This window comes from Pleuronectes platessa, chromosome 15, assembly GCF_947347685.1.
Source record: "Pleuronectes platessa chromosome 15, fPlePla1.1, whole genome shotgun sequence".
Classification (NCBI taxonomy): Eukaryota; Metazoa; Chordata; class Actinopteri; order Pleuronectiformes; family Pleuronectidae; genus Pleuronectes; species Pleuronectes platessa.
In genome coordinates, this window is record NC_070640.1 from 3435782 (window position 1) to 3456329 (window position 20548).

At 42.6% G+C, this 20548-nt stretch overlaps 1 protein-coding gene across 3 annotated transcripts in view; it reads left to right on the forward strand.

The window, feature by feature from the left end:
* Positions 1-3900: 3900 nt before the first annotated feature.
* The window catches only part of gria4b (glutamate receptor, ionotropic, AMPA 4b), a 92850-nt gene continuing 76202 nt past the window's right edge, over positions 3901-20548 (forward strand). For all 3 annotated transcript variants that reach the window (XM_053442349.1, XM_053442350.1, XM_053442351.1), the window contains exons 1-2: positions 3901-3991; positions 9241-9399. In XM_053442349.1, the coding sequence (XP_053298324.1) occupies positions 3901-3991; positions 9241-9399 (250 nt within the window). The remainder of the gene's footprint in view (positions 3992-9240; positions 9400-20548) is intronic.

The window sequence follows — 20548 nt, forward strand, 5'->3', positions numbered from 1 at the left end:
TGCAGCTTTCCTCAGAGCAAAGTCAGGGTTTCACAGAATCTAAATAACACCAGAATACACAAGGCAATTAAAAAGTGAAAAACATTTTAATGAGATACAATCTGTTATTTGATGAGCAGCAATGAAAACATGTCAAACTTCCTTTTAAATATATTTGTATGAATTGAGCAACAATCCCATATCATCCAGAATCCAGTCATTTTTCTTCTGTCCACAGTAACTCAGTAAAGATCCTTCAGCACCACGGACAGCTCCAGGCCTGTAAACACAGTGAAGTTCAGACGCTCCACAAAACTTTTGTCTTTTTTGCTCAATGGCTGAAATAATAAACCCGTCAGGTGCATTTCTTTAGACGCAGCTCAGTAATTACATTTCCTCATTTTAACATGAAGGAGCAGTTATATACGTTTGCCAGAAAGGATTAGTCAGCTGCTTCTTAATTGATTTTTTCCTTTTCTTGTTATTTTATCCTCGTGTGGAGAAAAAAATATCCAGTCAGATTATTTTTTTTGTGTTCACGTTGTTCTACGACAGTAAATACACGAAATGTGCAGATATTTGAAACCATTGGTAGCTGCAGTTTTCTTCTACAGCCTCGGACTGTTGGACAAAGCAACATTGCACTTTTTTTCCTCATCAGCCCTAAGTGCAACTAAAGCAAATATATTTTCAGAGGCGTGGATAAGATGGAAAATTCCAACTACTGCAGTTTGAACGTGTGAGAGCTGCCTAACAGTGCGTGGAGCAGCATTGCTTCTTACAGCTGTGGTGCACAGTGAGAGACCGTTTTCTGCTGTACAGCAAAAGAGAAGAAAACCCAGCACAGACACAACTGTGTGGTGATAACACACAAAAAGAGTGTTTGATGCCAGTATGGAATCTCTACAGCAGAATTACATTAGCAATGACTTCTTGATATAATATTGACAGACGGATGAGCGTGTTTGCTTGGAACAAATCAGTTTCTCAAAATGCTAGAAGCTAATTGTCAAAGGGTGTAAATAAAACAAATCTTTATTGATCTTAGCAGGAAATCAGACTTTAGCTGCCACAAATCAAAAGCACATAAAGAACCGGTCTCTCTTTAAGGTAAGGAACAAGGTCTGTTCATCAATACTTATTTCACTTTCAATTAATTTCGCCATCAATAATTTTATTTACTAGTGCATTGTTCATTCTAAACACAACTGTTTAATGTCATCTTCTGCTCGCTTGTGTTGATGCTCCAGAATTATTCCTTGTCGAACACTAATAGAACAATATAACTTTTTATTGTTTGTGTACTGGATGTTGTTTGCAGAGCTTTTTAATAAACAGTCTATCGTGCAGAGCGAAGATAGAAAACGTTGTGTTCATCCTTCCTGGTTCATCTGCAATGAAGAATTTACAGTCAATGTTTTTCATAAAAAGAAACTGAATTTACTTTAGCTGTTCATGTATGTGGTTTATATATAAGTTTAGATGATTTTACATAACTGCTGTTATTGTTTCATACACTGCATGTTGGCTAAATCGTTTTTCAGGCCCAAGACCTCAACTTTTCAAAATAAAATTCTGCTCTTTATAAAGAATTGAAGCAACAAAGCTAACAATGTGCTTTGCCAAACCGGAAGTGATTCCATGACGTCTGTGAATGCCAGTGAATAATCAAATTATCTAAATTATATGGCGGAGCAGATATTATTTGCCGTAGGCTGCTGTAGTTTATCTGAGGACGTAGAAGAAAATTCAACTCTGTCCAGAGACTGAAGACACACTGCTCCAGAATGCACTGACTGCTACAGAGCGTTGTCCCTGTTTATTCAAAGTTTATTAATATTAATCATATCACGAACGTCCAAACGGCCCCAAACTCAACACTGCAGTTCCTTCATAATAAGATGTGTGAAGCCGATAAGATTGAGGGTTCTTGAGACGTTTAAGCAACATTCAAACAAACAGAGATTTGTAGACTTGTTAGATAGAAGATGAATGTTAGAAGAATCCCCGTTTCCAGTTCTCCACAGCTCGAGGTGATGCCTTCATGTGTCTTCAACAGCTTTACCTTTGTTGAATTACCTTTTCAACATCCTGTTACTTTGAGGTTTATTTTTGCTGGATTCAGGACAGGATTCCATCAATAACATTTTGAGATGTTAAAGAATAAAACACTTGTCTTGTCATCGACTGAATTTTAAACTTTATTTACTCTCACTGATGATCCTCTGTTGAACAGAAGTCCTTTCTTGGTTACGCAGCCTTTTATTACACAGACAAAACCAAATTCTGCTTCCTGCACCGTTTCCATTGTCTCAAACATCATTACTCATTTCAAGTGTTTTTACCTGAGGCTTCTACAAACTCGAAAATCAGCAGATCTCAATGCGTCTGCAGCTGTTTTTACTTTAACTGCATCACACCAGGGAGATGTGCTCTCACTTCCTTATTGTCTCTTTAACACAGCTTTTCATTTCTCCGCAGAGGATCCACACAAAACGTCGAAATTACTTTACTCAGATAAATGAATACATGTTTTTTGGAGATTTCAGTGGAGAACATGAAGCGATACCACTGAATAAAATCATCCATTGTTTTCCACTGGAGCTTTTGGAGCGAGGTGAACTTTCTGTCATTAGAAACCATCAGGGCACAAAAACATGCTGGTTTCATGTTTCTGCTTCATTCCCACTTGAATTTCTAGCTGCACCACGATTCAGTGCAGAACGAAGCATATATCAGATATAAGTAGTTCAGGACCAGTTAGGTTATTCAGGCTCGAATTTAGGATATATTTAAATATTTGTGAAAATATAAAGCTCTAAAATCACATTTAATTATCTCATTATCTCGTTAAGCCACCGGTGGAGATAAGGTTTTTCTAATCAGAGGCCACAATTTACACAGAGGAGCCAATTACATGCCCAGCATCCATTCACAACTACTGGTTCAGGAAGATGCACAATTAAGTCACAGAGTGAACTTCAAAATAAGGATTCATAACAAAATGTCATATTTTTTGTAAGAAACTAGTTTATTTATTAAAGAAAAGTAGATTACTGACAGGACAGGGGCACTTCAGAGGCCGGTCAGATTTCCGCTGGGGCCAGAGCCTCCCCTTGGCCCTGCCTCTAGAAGCGCCCCTGCTGTAATTACTGTCAGGTTTCTACAATGAAAATAATTACACTTATAGATGTTATTAACAATAAAAGATCATTTGAATCCTGTTTATCTGCGCATGTTGTTTGCTTTCATACTAAGACGCGTTTACACCGGAGGACCAGGGGTTAAAAGAGTCATTTTTTCTTAAATACAGCTGCAAATATGAAATATAACACATGTGTTTTGTGACATGTGGAAGTTTGGTTGTGGACCGAGCTGCGGGGACTCGGCTCCGGACGCGCTGCCGCCCCTCCTGCCTCGCTGCTGCTGCCCGGGTCGCGTAAAGAGGAGAAAAAGGCGCATGTGTGGATGTGATGCGAGTGGAGCCGCATCCAGACGCACTGGCCGCCTCTGGCTAATGCCCCCCCCCCCTCCCTCTCCCCTCTCCTCCCTCTCTCCCTCTCTCCCTCCACTCCACAACCCACCACCACCACCATTACCACCACCCCCACTCCCCTCATCATCTTGGTGGTGGTGTGCGCAAAAACCTCCAGCGCCGGACGGACGGACTCAGCTTTGACGGCAGCGAATACGCGCGGCTCTGCGGGAGGGGAACCATCCAGGAGACAGAGAGAGAGAACCACCGGAGGAGCACACATGGATATTTAACGGACACATACAAATCCTTTTTTTTATTTCTCCACGTCTTTTGCGTTTTTTGTGGGTTTTTTCTCCTCCGACCCCGCGATGTCGCTTTTGCCCCGGGCGTGTTAATGAACCCTGCTCCCTCGATGTCTCTCGTCAGTTTATAACCGAAACAAAATGAGGATTTCTTCTGGCGACTGGTTCCTGTTGATGTTCTCGGGCTTGTTGGGGCTGACGATGGGAGCTTTCCCGAGCAGCGTTCAGATCGGTGAGTGTGAGCCGTGGATGGATGACGGGCGCGGGGCTGGGGACTGTCCTGTGTCCCCGGCACTACTCAAAGTGGACACTGCTCATTTCTATTTGTCTTTTTCTCCTCTTTGAAATCACACTCGTGCAGGATGTGCGTGTCTGACACTCACATGCATGCACACACACACACATGCCTAATGCGCTTCGTATCTGCAGGCTATAGAGTGTGTATCCCGCCACTGCAGCAGATCAGAGCAGCAACGTGTGTGTGTGTGTGTGCGTGAGTGTGTGTGTTTGTGTGTGTTCCCTGTGCAGGCTGCCTGTGCATTGACTGCTGTTAACACTCTCGCAGACCCAGGTCCTGGCTCTGCCATGCACGCTCCCACAGGCCTTACACACAGCATCAGTTTCCTCCTCTTCTTCCTCTTCTTCTTCTTCTTCCTCCACATCTGCACACTCTCTCAATCCTTCTCTCTCTCCCCCCCCCCCCCCCCCCCCCACACCTTTTTTTTTAAAAACATCTTTAATGTTTGCATCCAGCAACTTCCCAGTGTTTGACATTGGAGGGAATAAAGGTGATGGATGGGCGGCTGGTTTCACTGTCGGAGGGGGAACAGTGACTTGATTTAAGGGCAGGGAATGAGAGCAGGAGCAAACTGTGACCTCCAGTTGTTGATCATCACAGCACCCTATGCCCCCCCCCCCCCCTAAAAAATCAATGATGAGAGAAGCAGCCACTCATGCTTTCCCCTGTAAAAAATAAATAATCAAACGTCTGAAATATTTTTTAGTTCTGGAACAAAATCTTGGCTCGTTGTTGGGTTTACCCCCCCCACCCCCCCTGGCTCGTGCACAGCGGAGCCGGGGCACGTCAGAATCGAGTCAGGCTGATGAAAAATGACAAGCTGTTCAAATGATTCCCCTTGTCCTTTTATATCAACGTGATACTCGAATCCCCCCCGGTTCCTCCAGCGGGGTCAGAGGTCAGGGTCTGTTACAGAACAGCCCCCCCCCTGGAACTGAGGACACTTGAGCTGCTGGGCGGGGATTTAAAAAAGTACATGTGTGCAGCCGCTGTGCCACCGTGCCCCCGACGTCCTGCTGATCGTTTGCTGCTGATTTAGACGAAAAGAGAAACTGGTGTGAAAGCGTTTTAGCACGCTGCCATTTCAAATACAGCTGCCTCATTCATTTGATTCTAATTATAACCAGGTCTCATTATTGTTGGGCTAGCAGGATTGTTGCCTGACAGCAGAGCATTGATCCACTCGCTGTGTCGTCACACGCTGACCTCTGAGGGTAGAAACCCGCACTGTGCCAGTGTGTCCCGAGCCCATCAGACCTCGTTTAACACTTTACAGTCACAGTCGGGAGCAGCAGCCTCTCTTGCTCTGCAGTCAACACTCGGCCGGCTTCAAATAATTGTGGCTAGAAAAATCAACACTGATTATCACCGGGAAATTTGCTGTGCAGACGAGCGTGCAGCAGGAAAAACAAGAGCACAAACACAGACCTGGCAAACAGGCCGTGCCTCAGATGATCTACACACACTAACATGTGAACCTGCACAGAGACCACGTTTCATTCATTCACTTCCTGTTCATTCAGTTCAGGGTCAACAGCAAAGAGGAGGATAAAATAAATAGAAACATTCCCAGACACCTTTTAGTCTATTAGCAAATTGACCTTGAACATGAACCAGGGTTTTGAAAAAATATCTTTTCTGAAAGAACCTGAAGCTTCTGTCTCTCATAAAGATGATATATTATAGATATATATTAATACACTAACGACATCATGCTTCTTAGATCTTTAGGTCGTTTCCCAGCTTAAACACCTTGTCAGGACCACAGACCTCATGGGAACCAAAGCTTGGTCCTAATGAGGCAAGATGTCATTTTTTAGCTTCTCGTTTAGTTTTGAGATAACAAGTGAATTGTGGTTATGTTAATGTTTGGCTAAGGTATGAAATGCTCATCGTTAAGGTTGGAGACAAGGTTTTGGTGAATGGAAGTCAATGCAAAGTCCTAATAAGGATAGCTGTGCAGACTTGCTGTATATGTGTGTGTGTGTGTGTGTGTTGTGTACTTATATCTTTGTGAGGACCAGTTTGACTATCAGTCCTTGTGGATTGAGGATATTTTGGCTGATTCTTACGTCTCCAGGCTGAAAGAAAGATTTACACATAATTTACCAATTTGCCCAAACAGAAGTAGCAGCCCACATATGAGTTAGGTAATTCCAAATTAAAGCTCTCAGTTGTCTTGATATGGATTGTTAATTTTGTCAGGAGGAAGCTTAATTAAACTGTGTTGCATTCCTCTTCTACCTCTGCCAAGAAGCTTATGTTTTCATTGTTGTGTGTCTGTGTGGACGATTGTTTGCTTGTCTGGTTTTTTTCTACTAAACGGATTTCCACGAAAGTTGGACCAAAAAAAGAACCCATTCAGTTCTGGACTGACAAAGAGGCAGATTCATGGTGTTAACGTTTACATTCTCACCAATTTCCCAGGGAATCGTTTGTGTGTCTTGATGAAAAAATTAAGCTGATTAAGACTGCTGATATCGCTCACTGTGAAATTTGCTGCAGCTTTATTGAATTTAGGGAGAATGTGTGAGCTCTAGTGTGTTAGAAGTAGGTTTGTCTTAGGGTTATGGGTAAAGGTTGGGTTTAGGCAATTAGCTGTGATGGTTAGAGTTAGGGTTAGGGGGTTAGTGGGTTAGGGGATACAGGGTCGAACACCACAGCTGCTAATTGGTGAGGCCACATTCATGTTGTCCTACAAGAGTAAAGCAATAGCATGGTACAAAGTCAACAAACAGCTTTACCTTCTGTTCCTGACATTACCGTCTATGACGCAGAACCCAAACTTCTTCCACACGCGTTCGATTATGAACTTATTCCCCTACGTTCCAATTAATGTTGGAATCGGTTAAATGACTGAGGCGAAGTTTGTCGGCTCTATCCACACCAGACTGTTGTTTTGGTCAAACCCATATGGCATCATTTTTTGTTTCCAGTAGGAAAATAGATTAAATCTTCTTGTCCTCAGTGAAAATGAATTAAATAAGTCTGAAAAATGCCGAGGGCTTCCCTGCTGAGTGGGAGCCCACGTGGACAAACTGTTCACACCGTTCTTTAACACTTCCCGTGAGCATTTGGTAGCAAGTGTGAGTCAATGGGACATTTAACCATCACACTGAAAATGATATGAAAATCCTCCATTAGAGCCATGGACGTGGGGGGGCGGGGGGGGGGGGGGGATTGTGTGAGCGCGCTTCATTAAAGAGTCAAATATTCTGAAGTTTACCTTTTTTTTTAAAGAGGTCAGGCATGGAAAGAACACAGGGGCATTTTGCTTTAAATGACATTTACAGTCTCATCCCCGAGAACCTCTAGCCTGCAGTTAGATTTAGAAATGTGAAACAAACTGCTCTCAACTTCAAACCCCTCTGACATTCTCACCAGCGAGAGCAGCTCGGCCCAGATGTACGGCCCTAGAGCAAAGTCTCATATGAAACTCTCTTTGGAGTCACTCAGTTTAATATCTGTGTTTTTTTCCTTCTCTGCATTAAGATGGAATGAAGGTGATTTGCATGTTAAACAGACTTCACCCTTCACGCGGCCTATTGGTGCTTGACAGGCTATGAGATGCTATAAGGCTGAATTGACAGCAGTAGGATATTGGAAAAGGGATTTACCAGAACAATAGTGGACTTTCATTACATTTCATATATTGTCCATTAACTTGTATCCACCTATAATATGATGGAGGTTCTTCTGTGACCATTAAAACAAAGCACATTCTTTACTAAGTTTTTCTTTCCACCTGGACCTTAACTCGGCCCAGGAGATTATTGGAATAATCCTGTTTAGATCGATCTTAAATAAAAACTATAATAGTAATAGGATTCATCCTTTTACAGCAGAAAGCAAAGTCACCTGTCTTCAACTAAAGTTTCATTACATGTGACTAAAATTGTGGTTTAGTGTTGAAAAATGTTTAGAAAAATGGACACTAAAAGAAAGAAATACACCTGGTGCAAATAACTTATTTTTAATACTTTGCAGTTTAGGTAACAAACCCCACCTCCTCCGTGTTAGCAGATGGGACCTGAACCAAACTAAAAAGCCAAAGTACAAGTTTGTGTTGTTATCACAATGTTGTTTGTGCAAATGTTCATTCTAAGCCACGAGATGATCTCATTGGCGCAAGATGGCAGTGTTCGTAACCAGGATATTTTGGCTTAACTTCTGGATAGTGGAGGATGTGGAGAGGTCTCGTCTGTCTTTATTTTCAGTCTATGTTTTTACCAAATTATACTATTTCCATTTTTCATCTTTATTATAATATTAACTGCCTAAATTTGACCGTACCAAGAAACATTAAGGCCTTTATATATATAATGTTCTAACTATTCTCCTATAGACACTTTCATTACTGTTATATGTTTAATATCTATGATCAAATTGATATATTTTATATCTGGATCTCAGCTTTTTTCAGTAAATGATCCTTTTTCAGATGCGTCCTTACACTTACTTTCATTTGAAGTGATGATACAGTGAAGCTTGTATGATCCATGTGAGCGACCACTCACTGTAATTCCAGTCTTTGTTTTACAGGCAGTGACAGAAAGGTTCAGTTGTTCTCTCCTGTCAGGACCATCAGGGAGGCTCCAGGTGCTCTGCAGGGGGGGGGGGGGGGGGGGAGCAGCTGAGTTTATCTGTCATGTGAAGTTTGAAATCCCCTCCCCCCCCGCGGATGATCTCTAAGAATCACACGATATTCAAACATAGAGCGATGATTAATAACTCAAGCATGAAATTAATGAAACGGGTAATGATAGTGACCGTTTTTTGGAAGTACATGGAAATTAAACCCACAACCAGCAGAGCTCACCATGTTTTCACAGAACAGCAGAACCATGATGCAGTTTGGCAAAGCCTGACGTCACCACATTCAAAGTGAACAATCAGCGTTTTGGTTTAACCCTGGATTGTGTACGTGTACCACAACGTCTCAATTTCACATTTTCAGATTGTGGTGAGATTGCTTCTGTGGTTTTCTGCCTCTGTGCAAGTCAACAATAATTGAACCGTCTATGTTGAGGTTAAACAAGTGGAGAGAATGTGTGTGGTTTCTTCCTCCTGCACACCCCTCCCCCTCCCACCCCTCCTCCCCCTCCTCCTCCTCCTCCTCCTCCTCCTCCCTCCTCCTCACTCGTTCAGACTTCTTATCAGACCTGTGTTTCTCCTCTGCTCAGGTGGTCTGTTCATCAGAAACACCGATCAGGAGTACACCGCCTTCCGTCTGGCGATCTTCCTGCACAACACCAGCCCGAACGCCTCGGAAGCCCCGTTCAACCTGGTGCCTCACGTGGACAACATCGAGACGGCCAACAGCTTCGCCGTCACCAACGCCTGTAAGTCCATCGTCTGTCGTCTTTGTGTTTGTGATGGTTTGGGTCCATGTGTCCTGGTTGGACGGCTCTATGAACGTGAATGAAACAGAAACTTTGAGATCTGACTGTCTGCGTGAACAGTAAACACATTATGGACCAAAGCATGTGGCAAATAGCTGTGCACACACCAAGTTAGACATCTCTTAATAAATTTGGCTCATTAAGAAATTGTGGCAGGACACATTAGAGGATGTCAGGCAGCCACAGTCTAGGTAATGAGTTGTAAACACTGCTGTTTGTTTACGGATGAAGTAATAAGACGTAGGTGTATTTTTTAACATTAGAGAAGAGAAAGTTTCCCTTTGCTTCCTGCCTTTATGCTAAGCTAGGCTAACCACATCCTGACTCTTTGTATCCAGCACACAGGTTTGGGATTGATCTCAGTCCTTTAATGTCAAACACAGACAGAATGAACATCACTTCAAAAGAAACTGAAATGAAAAAGCAAAGCATTAAATTATTGTTCATTTAAAAGCTGCATGTTGTCTTGTTCAGTGTGTGTGTGTGTGTGGGGGGGGGGGGGGAGCTGCATAAACATATAGGTACTAAGTGTGTTTGTGTCTTTGTGTCTTTGCACGTTGGCTGTTTCACGTCTGATATGAGCAAAGCTGCACACACACATACATGAACACAGACAGGCAACAATCATGCACTGCTGTGGCTAAATCTCCTAATGGTAGTGAGTGTGTGTTTTAGTGTGTGTCTGTGTGTGAGTGTGAGCGAGCAAGGGGGGGGGGGGGCTCCTGCAAAGACCATAAAACACTGCAGCCTGATGTCTTCTGCAATCTCTAGTGTGATCTGGTGTTAGAAAAATCAATGGCTAAATTAAGCAGAGAATGAAGTGCTGTTGTGTTTGTTTGGTAATGGACAGTGTGTGTGTGTGTGTGTGTGTGTGTGTGTGTGTGTGTGTGTGTGTGTGATGTCAGCATGAGACAGACTGGGACGTTGTCTCATTTTATCATCACATGAAGTGTCTCCAAAAGTCCTGCACTTTAATTTTGCCAGTTTCCCTCTTTAAATTTATCGTTGACCTTCAAATTTCACGAGAGGTTTTCAATTTAACATTAGAATTCAGAGAGACGCAGATAGAGAACATGTTATAGAACTCTGGTATAATAGAAGTTATAGAGTGTGAAATATGGTTTTCTCTTGTATTTTACCTACAAGGTCAAAGTCATTGTGTCACTCCCGACCCTGAGATGAGGCGGTGAGACAGGAAACGGCCGTTTAGCGATAAGAAGAGCGTCGCCCTGCAGTCGAGGGCTGCGTCTAAACTGTATATATTTCCGTGAACAGAAGGAACTCTGGGATTTTTCTACCTCTATAGTCTAATGGCTGCACAGTCACAGGAAACGAGACTGCAGCCCATTGATTGGCCGAGCCAAATCAGAGCAGAATTACATGAGCGAGCCAATCAATGGCTCTGATAGCTCAGGGCCAGCGGGAAATCTGAGATCGAAGCACATCGCTTGTTTTCAACCCCCCACCCCCCCCACCCCCATACTCCCACTACTCCCTCCCCAGTTTCACATTTCCCCGTGTCTTTTGTCTTTTTCCCTCTCGGTTCCTGCGTCTCCGTGTTATCAGAGGACCTGAGATAATGGTTATGAATTGGCGGCGTGGCTGTGTGACGTTTAAGGGCAGAGTATACGTTTGGGGAAAGGGAGATGAGAGACGGAGCTCATTTGTAAAAAGAGATTAGGCCCATTCAGCCGCTCGCCGCGCCTCGGTCAGGGAGGCTGATGGGAATAATTGCAGGGAGGACGGGGACAAATGTGGTCGTATGTTCCCTTTGTCAGTCATAATCATCCCGTGGACCAGGACCCTGTGATAAATCAGCTGCACTCTTTTTTTTTTTTATTATTAACTGTGTAGCTGTTAATTATTCACAGAGGAAGGTTAGCGGTGTTACTAGTAATAAAAATGATCTTGTTGGTTATCTCACTCCTCTGACAGGCCCCACAGTCTGTGGTTTGTGTGGTGGTAACGATTAAAAGATGACACATGGGTGTTATTGCCATTAACGCTGGTCGAGACATTTGCTAGTCGGCTTCTAAGTGGTGGTTTAAAGGTATTTATGGAAACGTATGATGATTACATGTCTTTCACAAAACAGAGATTCAGAGATTTGATTTTTTCTTTAAAAAATGTAGCAGCTTTTTAAATATTATGTTTTATCCTTGAGGGTTTTTAAAAAAGAGTGACTTTTGTAAACAAACTAAACAACTTGGTTAAGAAAATTAAATAGAAAAACACATCACTGTCCTTCCAGTGGATCTTTGGTTCTATTTATAGGAGGTCATGTCATGTCTTTTATTGTTGACATATACATATAATACTTGATGGTTGAGTTATTCCATGTTAATTAACGTGTGGCCTCTTTTAGAATCCAGATAACAAAGTGCTCCACCAGGCAGCGATTAAAAACAAATGAGTCATAAAATCCTCAGATTTAATTAAAACAAATTAAAACGCATCAGGAAATGCTCTCTGATAACTGGGCCTGAAAAGAAATGACTGAGTCAGCCGACCTGAGACTGTAAATACACTGAGCCCCCCCCCCCCCCCCCCCCCCCCCCTGGTTTTCATTAAAAACAGATGACAGGAAACAGGAAGAGAAAACAACCAACTCTGAATCATTAGCCGTGTCTCCAGCGCCTGACGACCTGATGCACTGTCTCCAGTAACTAATGAAAACACGTCAATGATCGGTGATACTCTGTCGGACATGTTGCTCCATTAAGATGAACACGCCCACTGGTAATTTACACTGGCCCCCGCTGCAGCAGATGCTCACCAGAGCAGCACATGAACATTATTCCACAGCTTCTCGGTTTGTGTTTTTTGGGTGAACCCAACTCAACAGACGCAGATCCCATGTGACCAAACCCAAATATCAACTTTTGGGATCAACACTCTACTCTGAGTTTTTGAACCTTAACAAACACATTTAAAAGCTACGTATTTGTGAGTTTGGGTTTTTTTCGGAGATATGTACATCTTCTGTAGGGAACAAGTTAGAAGGGCGAGCGTAACAAATAACCAGTTAAAGGTTTATTATAAAATTCAAATATCTTTTTATGTCTTATTTGTGGTACTTGCAACAGAAGGGAAGCAGGATTTGTTCTCGTCCGTCTGTTTAATTCTACTGACGCTGACTTTTCCCTTTTTTGCAGCGTGCTCATAATGAGTCCTCTGTGCAGACTGTTTGCAGAATTCAACCTTTTTGTTCAGCAATTTTTTTTTGTAAATTGATATTAAGCAAGAAAATCCCTGTTTGTCACGTGTGCAGTAAAATAAGCCAAAGCGACAGAGTGTCTGGTTTATTATGAAGCATCGAGCCAACGTGGAGATGATTTCATGGATCTCTGCCTGTGCTGTCAACGTGCCAGTGCTGGTGAGGGGCAGAAGTTCAGGACAGTCAGTGAGTCTGTGTTGGTCTGTGTGTGTGTGTGTGTGCGTGTGTTTGTGTGTTTGTTCCTCGGATAGGAGGATTCGTCCTCTGTGAACTCTGGAAGTCAATGAGAACATCTGACAACAACCTGTGTGCGAGGGCGGAGCTCAACTTCACCTGTGAAACCTTGAAGACAACCAGAGGCCTTCTAACCATGCTACCAGTGTAATGCTTAATATCCTGTGATATCTCCACTCCATGTTTTAGAGTTTATAATCTCCGATCTCACATTGAAGTGGAAGGAAAATGAGGAGAACTGAAAGGAGAAGTGTTATTTCTCGATGACACGTTGAGTTTACTCCTCTGAACTTACTTATAAACAACAGTTCACATTTTCCTGACGTTTCATTACCGGCACTGAGCTGAGCCTGAATCAGCAGGAGGTCACCTACAGGCTCGTTGTTCAGCATATTACATAAAAACACAAACACAGACATAAAACAGATCCACATGTTGGTCTCCGTGTTCCAGAATCTACTGCTGAATGGTGGAAAATGTGAAAGTCACACTAATGACACCGAGTAGAACCCGACCTCTGCCAGATATCATCACCACAGTCACGTTTCTTTGTGAGAAGAGTTTGTCATTATCTCAGGAATCATATGTCGGACAATATATTGGTGTTGGAAATGTTTGACTCCCTAATATCTGTATCGGCATCAGCCCCCATTTAATCTACATTGGTGGAAGGATGTTTCATGGTGAGATAAAGATTTTGATGGGAATTTCCCAGGGAATAATTAATGGATCTTGATGAATAAAATCAGGCACATTAAATGGACTGATATCTATGAGTCTGTGAAATTTGGTGCAGCCTGATTGGATTTAAAGGGAATGTTGAGCGTTGATGGAAGTACGTGCTGTGCCTCTAGTTTTAAAAGCATTTAAACCAATGACCTGCAGTGAATGAGATCAGATCATTTTAGTGTTTTTTAATTTGAAAAAGCCAAAAATGAGATCCACCAAAAGTCACGTATATTGATTCCAAAAGATTGGAAAGACAACGTGGAGATGGTTTAATAAATGAGCAGATTAAACTGAGAATCAAATGTAGTGAGCAGCATAACGATGAAGGAGCTGGAAAAATCGGATATTGAATAAATTCCCCTCTGGGCGATGGAGAAAGAGGATTTGATCGCTGCGTGTAATCGAGGTCCACAGTTTGTAGGGAAGCGAGTATCAGATCTGCTCTGCTTTCATCATGAACTCCAGATTAAATGAGTATTAACTACCGTGAAGAAATAAAAATCAAATGAAAACTGATCCATTGGCAGTCTAGCAGCAGACTTCTCAGCGGTTCCTTCACCCGGCCGATCTTCACTCCCTTGTTTCATGGTAACCTCTCAACCGTGAAGCCAGACAAAGGTGGAAGAAGAAGCGTGGGGGGGGGGGGGGTTGTGTAGGGGGTTAATGTGACCTCCTACGTGCCGCCCCTGCCTTCGCCTTCATTGAAACACTGACACCTTAATCTGCATTGAGTCATTTATATTCCGCGTGGCACTCTGACTCACTCCAGATCCAGATAGCGAGCAGCCGGTGCTCTTAGACGCACTCGTGCCGCAGAGGAGACGCCGTGTTTCTCTCTGCAGCTCTCACGTGAACACATGCCTTCCTTCCCCGTGCGCCCTTCAGGACCACAAAGCTCTCCCATTTGAGGTTTCTACGCGTGCCTGTGTGTGTGTGTGTGTGTGTGTGTGTGTGTGTGTGTGTGTGTGTCTGCAGGGCACGCACGCAAATAATCTGGCTGTGCTGCATGTTAGTCCTATTTAAGTCTATTATCTCTCCCTCCATGGGCTCCATTCAGAGGGGCTCTTTGCTCTGTAGTGCTGCCCTGTAAATGGATGCCCGTGCCCCTCATTTGTCTGAGGATTCTTCTTCTGAAGCGAGAGGGGGAATATAGAGGCCTTTTGGGCGATGCACATATATAAGTGTATTCGTGTGTAATGGCTGGTGTTGGGAGAGAAAGGGATGGGGAGGAAGGGGGGGGAGGAAGGGGGCTGCTAATGAGAGATTAATGTGCCAGAGCAGGGAGGAAGATGGAGGATGGAGGGGCGAGGAGATGTGGGGGGTAAAAGGAAGAGAGGAGGAAAGGGGAAAAGGGAAGATTCATTATCGTGGTGAAAGGTAAAAATGTAAGATGTGAGTAACCTGCTCCTGTGGATCTGAGCTGTTTCAATGTCCTCACAACGTGGAAGATGACTTCTCTCTCTTTTTCTTTTCCATCGGTAACTCGTCCCTGGAATGTGTGTGTGTGTGTGTGTGTGTGTGTGTGTGTGTGTGTGTGTGTGACGGCAGCGTGTTAGTCAGAGGACGAGGTTGAGCGCAGTAAAGACGTTCTGATGAAAAGTGCCCGGTTGTGTTGCAGGCAAAATGCAAGGACGTCCAACAAAAGAGTCGACTCTGCAGTTAGAGGAACGGCTCAGTCCTCACGTCCTTCACGTCTCAGGCTGCAGAGGTGGCAGCTGTCAGGTTTCTACCAGTGGAAACCAGAGACATACAACATGTCATCAGAGATATTAATTTAATGTTATAGTAAAAAGATAATTATCCACATGTATTTAATGTCTGAATGAGTCATTTTGGATTCTTGCCTCCACAATCAAATGAGGTTTACTGTAGTTTTCATGTTTTCGTCTTTGCGTTGCACTCAACAAAATCCCAACAGTCCCAAAATGAAAGCAGAATTATTATCTGTAATTAGCAGCACAGCAGTGAGGCCTTGGTGTGCATGTACAGAACCTTATACATAATTTAAATGCCGATTTTATCCTCAACTCTTTACCTCCTAGCCCCTCCCCCCTCCTGACCTGTGCCTGTGTCTCAGAGGAGGTCACACAGGTCAACAGAGACTTCAGCACACAGAGCTCGTGCAAAGAAACTGTTTTTCCTATAGAATCAGATTCTTTATGTGACGGGTGAGTGATTAGACCTGATTATTGTGAACATGTGCACCTGAATGGCAAGTACATAGAGAGTGCAGCAATCAGCTGCCTGCAGTGGGCAATAAATCATAATAATCATAATAATAATGGTAGTCATAAAAGTAATGATAATAATACACTTTAGTTGTATAGCACTTTTCATAAAAGAAATGCAGCTCAAGGTGCTTAACATACAAAATAGATAAAAATAAAAAACAAGTTGAGATGTAATTCAAATAAGAAGAGAACAGATTTTAAGAAACATAGGAACATAGAAATACCAAAAAAAGCATAAAAATAGAAAAGAAAGAAAGTGATAAAACAATTTAAAAGTTCAACAAAGTCCTGTTGATGTCCAGTTGGACTCTGACAGATGAGTCGGGGAATGTTGCGCCGGGCAAAGAGCGTCACTCACAAGCAACGGCACCAAAACACCAAATTAAAGATCTTTTATTATCACAAGTGTAAAAAGAAATTCACATCATTATGCACAGAGATAAATTAGACGATGACGGGCCGCCACAGTCTGATTAATGAGACTCTGCAGTGTGGAGAGTGAAAGTGATTCTTCAGATGCTGTTTTCTTTATTGAACTGTTACTGTCGAGTTAAAAATTACTTTCTAACCATTTCCAGCTTCGTGCAAATCAACAGTTCTTGTTTGGACGTCTTGTGAGATCAGGAGAAGCTTCTTGTCAGACACAAACTTTAAAATGCTTTTTTATAAATATATATATATATATCGCTAAATGGAGATAATTGCGAAGGGCTCACTTAGAATTTCTGTCCTTCAAGAGGGTGGGACTCAAAAACGTTTGACTGCTTTTTATCCGTGTTGGGAAGAAAATATTGCTCATGTTTATCAGACATCATTAAAAGAGGCTGATGATGAATATGATCCTCTCTGAACTCAACCAGAGGATTAATGCTTTGAGTCTGAATGTGGACATATCATAAAACTGCCTGTTGACTGAAGCAGCAGCTTCTGGAACTCTAGGTAATTTTAGAGGCACATGCTCAGCACATATTTGTAAACTATGTCAAATACTTTTGGCCAAGAACAATATCTTCTGTTGTTTTCTCAATGAAAAGCCGCAGAAGTGTCTTAAAGCTGCAGTGAAACTCTTCAGCCGCTTCCATATTCACTTCCTGTGTCATTTGTCGGGAAGTACCGGACGCTGAGACGCCATCAGGGCTGTGAAGCTGCCTCGCCACCTTCCTGCTCAATTAAAAATCTATTTCAGGAGATGACGATGTTCTGATGAATTTTTCTCCAAACTAGGACGGGACGTTGTGCCTCTTAAAGATTTAGAGATTTCTTTTTTTAAATGTTAGCCTTTTTTTAAATGCATCTTTTGGCAGAGTCACCGAGGGAGAATAAAATAGTTCCCAGCACGTGGTAAACAAGTGCGTAATTAGTCTTACTTTAGCTTTTGCCATTATTAGGGAAGATTTTCCTCCGCGTAATATTACATCTTTTATTCATACTTGCTTCATGATAAAAAGTATGAAAAAAAGAGAAAAAGTCAGGAGGGACTAGAATTCTGCATTTAAAGGTAAATTGCTGAGCTCCCCTTTGGTCACCTTCACCCGAGGAAGACGCTTTGTCCACGTCTTTCTCTCAAGATGATTTCCAGCCAGCACCTGCAGAGAGTTTAATGATGCCTGCTGGTGATTGCCTGGACATTAAAACCTCCCATAAAACCTAATTAGTCAAGCAAAAATCATGGTAAGGTGAAGTAGACTGTCGTTTTTTAACGGTCAAAGAGTCTCACTCGCGCTCTCCTTCGAAAATGTTGTTCTATAATTTATCGATGGTGTCGTTACTCTAACGGCTGAGACTAAAACGTGAAGGGCTGGATGCTGCTGAGAGTAAACACCTTCATGAACGTGTCCGCCGACCTGCACAGAGGGTGGAGAGAGATGCAGCGTTAAACCCGAGGTTAACAGTGCTCATATGGAAATTCATGGTGTTGCACCTATTGTTTATCTATCTAATAATTCAAGAACTCTCAGTCTGTCTCCATGGAACAAATATCTCCACGACATCTGTATTGTTGAGGGCAAAAGGAAGTAAAGAGTTGAATTTAGAGACATTTTGGACACGTCCTTTTGATATCAATAAATCAAACTTTAAATTAAAAGTTGAACAGAACTTTGTGCAGAAGCAGCTCTTCACCTGCTGTTGCTCACTTCTACTGTTTCAAATCTGCAACAGCATCAAACACTCAGCTCATAACAAACAGCTCAATCCCCGGATCCGCTCTCACCTTCACGTTCCAGATCAGTCACAGTGTGAAACTGGTGTGAATGTCATTACAAATTACATTATGAATATGTCGGACACGGTGGCTTCTAACCTGTTGTCGGGGGGGGGGGGGGGGGGGATGTTGTTCCCAAAGTTATTGGATCATTTTACAAGCAGTGGAGGCAGCTCAGGTTTGACATGAGAGTCGACTCTCCTGGAATTTTGTCCCAATGGTGGCGCTGGAGGAACTGGTTCATCCTCTGGGGAGTAGTTATAGTTCTTGAATCGAAAGTGAAAGATGAAGGATAAACCAAACTCTCTATCAATGAAATATTAAATATGTCAACCAGCTTCCAGTGGATTCAGGTTAATAGATTGAGCAGAAACATGGACTGGTTGTGTTTGACCTTTGACAGAATACATATGATGCAGTTAGATTTGATTACATAGTCTTTATTGAGTTTGTCTGTTTGTTGGAGTGTCCCGCTGTATAATCTCTTATTTTCTCACACAAAAAATTTAAAAACCAACAAACATCTGCACATAAAACGGTTCAGAAGCTTCTTCTGAGCGAAGCTGCGACCTTCCAACAAGCGTATCAGTCATCTGCTAATATCAACACTGTTCATGCAACATTAACGCTAATGAAACCCTGACGGATCGAGGAGAGTCGCTCCGCCAGACAGAGATGCCCCGGAATATTTAAAGAGACTGAGGGAAATCACCGCAGGTCGGCTCTGGGATCGCAGCGGGTAAGTTGTGTGAATTCACAGATGGGTTTTAACAGGAACACACACTCTGGCCAGGGGATGGGGGGGGGGGTTGTCTTCACATACGTGTTTTTAAACGATTTAATTCGACGTGAGAGACGCGAGGACGTGTAAAAAGTTAAAACACCTTCAGATAAACGAAGCAGACTCGTGACTCAGGACATTTTGACCTCATTTCTTCATTCATGTCTTTATCTTATTCTGAAGAGGTTCTTTTATACTTTATACTTTAAACTCCCACAATGAAACGTTTGAAAGAAGTAATGATGAGTTGAATTCAGAGGAATGAAACCAAGTATTTCTTATTTCAGTTCATCCAGCTGTTCTTCTGCTGCAGCTTTACTGTGACTCATAAACACGGGTCAGGGATGATCAGGAAGAGAGTCAGCATCTCACCTGCATTGGGTTCCGATCAAGTGTAGGATTTGATAGATCCTCCTTTATTCTGTTTTTAAAACCTTAAAGAGCTTGGACCCCCTGAAGCATTTCATATTCAAGGTTAAACAGATCTCAAAGGCTTCTTAGTTTCCTTCACCTTATTACCTTCACAGAGGAGGTTTTCAACTCTCTCCTTTTCGTTTGTTTTATGTATGAGCAGGAGTTTTGACATCTTCACCAATTTCCCTGTAGGAATAATTCATTCATATTAAATTAAGAAAATCAGGCAGGACTGATATGTTAATGGTGATACAAACAAAAATCGTAATTTAGCAGATTCTGTGTCATTCTAGTCGTATTTTTCTATATTTCGTGTACTTTTCTGTAGATTTTGCAGAACTTCCTTTATTTTGTTTTATTATAAAAAGTCTTTTGTATGATTGCTTGGTCAGCGAAATCCATCCTATGTTCTTTAAAAAACGATTATTTCCCAACGAGTATGATTCCAGCTTTAATTCTGCTCTTTGCTTCATGTACTCTACATGTACCTGCTTTAATGAAACAGTGAAACCTGACGTCTCAGCAGTTCTTTCCTCCCACATAATGAGATAATTCAGCATCATCAGCCTGATGTCGGGACCCCATGTGCTGCTCTGAAGGGCGTGAACACAAACATGTCTGTGGCTGTAATGAGTGGGCGTGTCCATACAATGAGCCGGTCTCTCTTTAATGGCCGTTGTGTTCCCAGTGAGAGTTGAGGAGCTCTGATGGAGAAACCCCTTCGAGGAACGAGTTCATTAGCCGCTGGCTACATTAGTCGGAGGTCAAAGGGTCAAGCTCCCGGTGAGTGGCCCCGGGAGGTTGGCGACGACCTTTTCACCTTTGACCCCCACCTCCTCCATGACGATGGAGACGAGCCAGGTGGGGTCACGACTTCATCAGGAAAGATTAATAAGCATAAAATCTGAATGTCACATCCTCACGTTCCTCACGTCTTTGGTTAAACAGCCGCAGTCGTCGTGCCATCATTCATTCCTCCTCTTTCATTTGTCGGTGTTAAATTATTCCACAGATATGTTTTTGCACATCCATTGTCGGCTGTCACACGTTCCCACTGTCGCCTGTAACTCGGCGTTCACACATTCACACTTCAGTGAGGCGGCGTTTTATAAATGCTGTAAAGGCAGAAAAGTGACAGTGGGACCACAGTCGCCCTCGTTGCACAATAACAGAAAACATTTGTTTCTTTAAATAAATTTTTTACTTTCCTCTGGAAACCTCTTGGCACATGATGTCTGGCTGCGTTTCTGTATAATCCTTGTTTTTTCTATTTGCAGTTT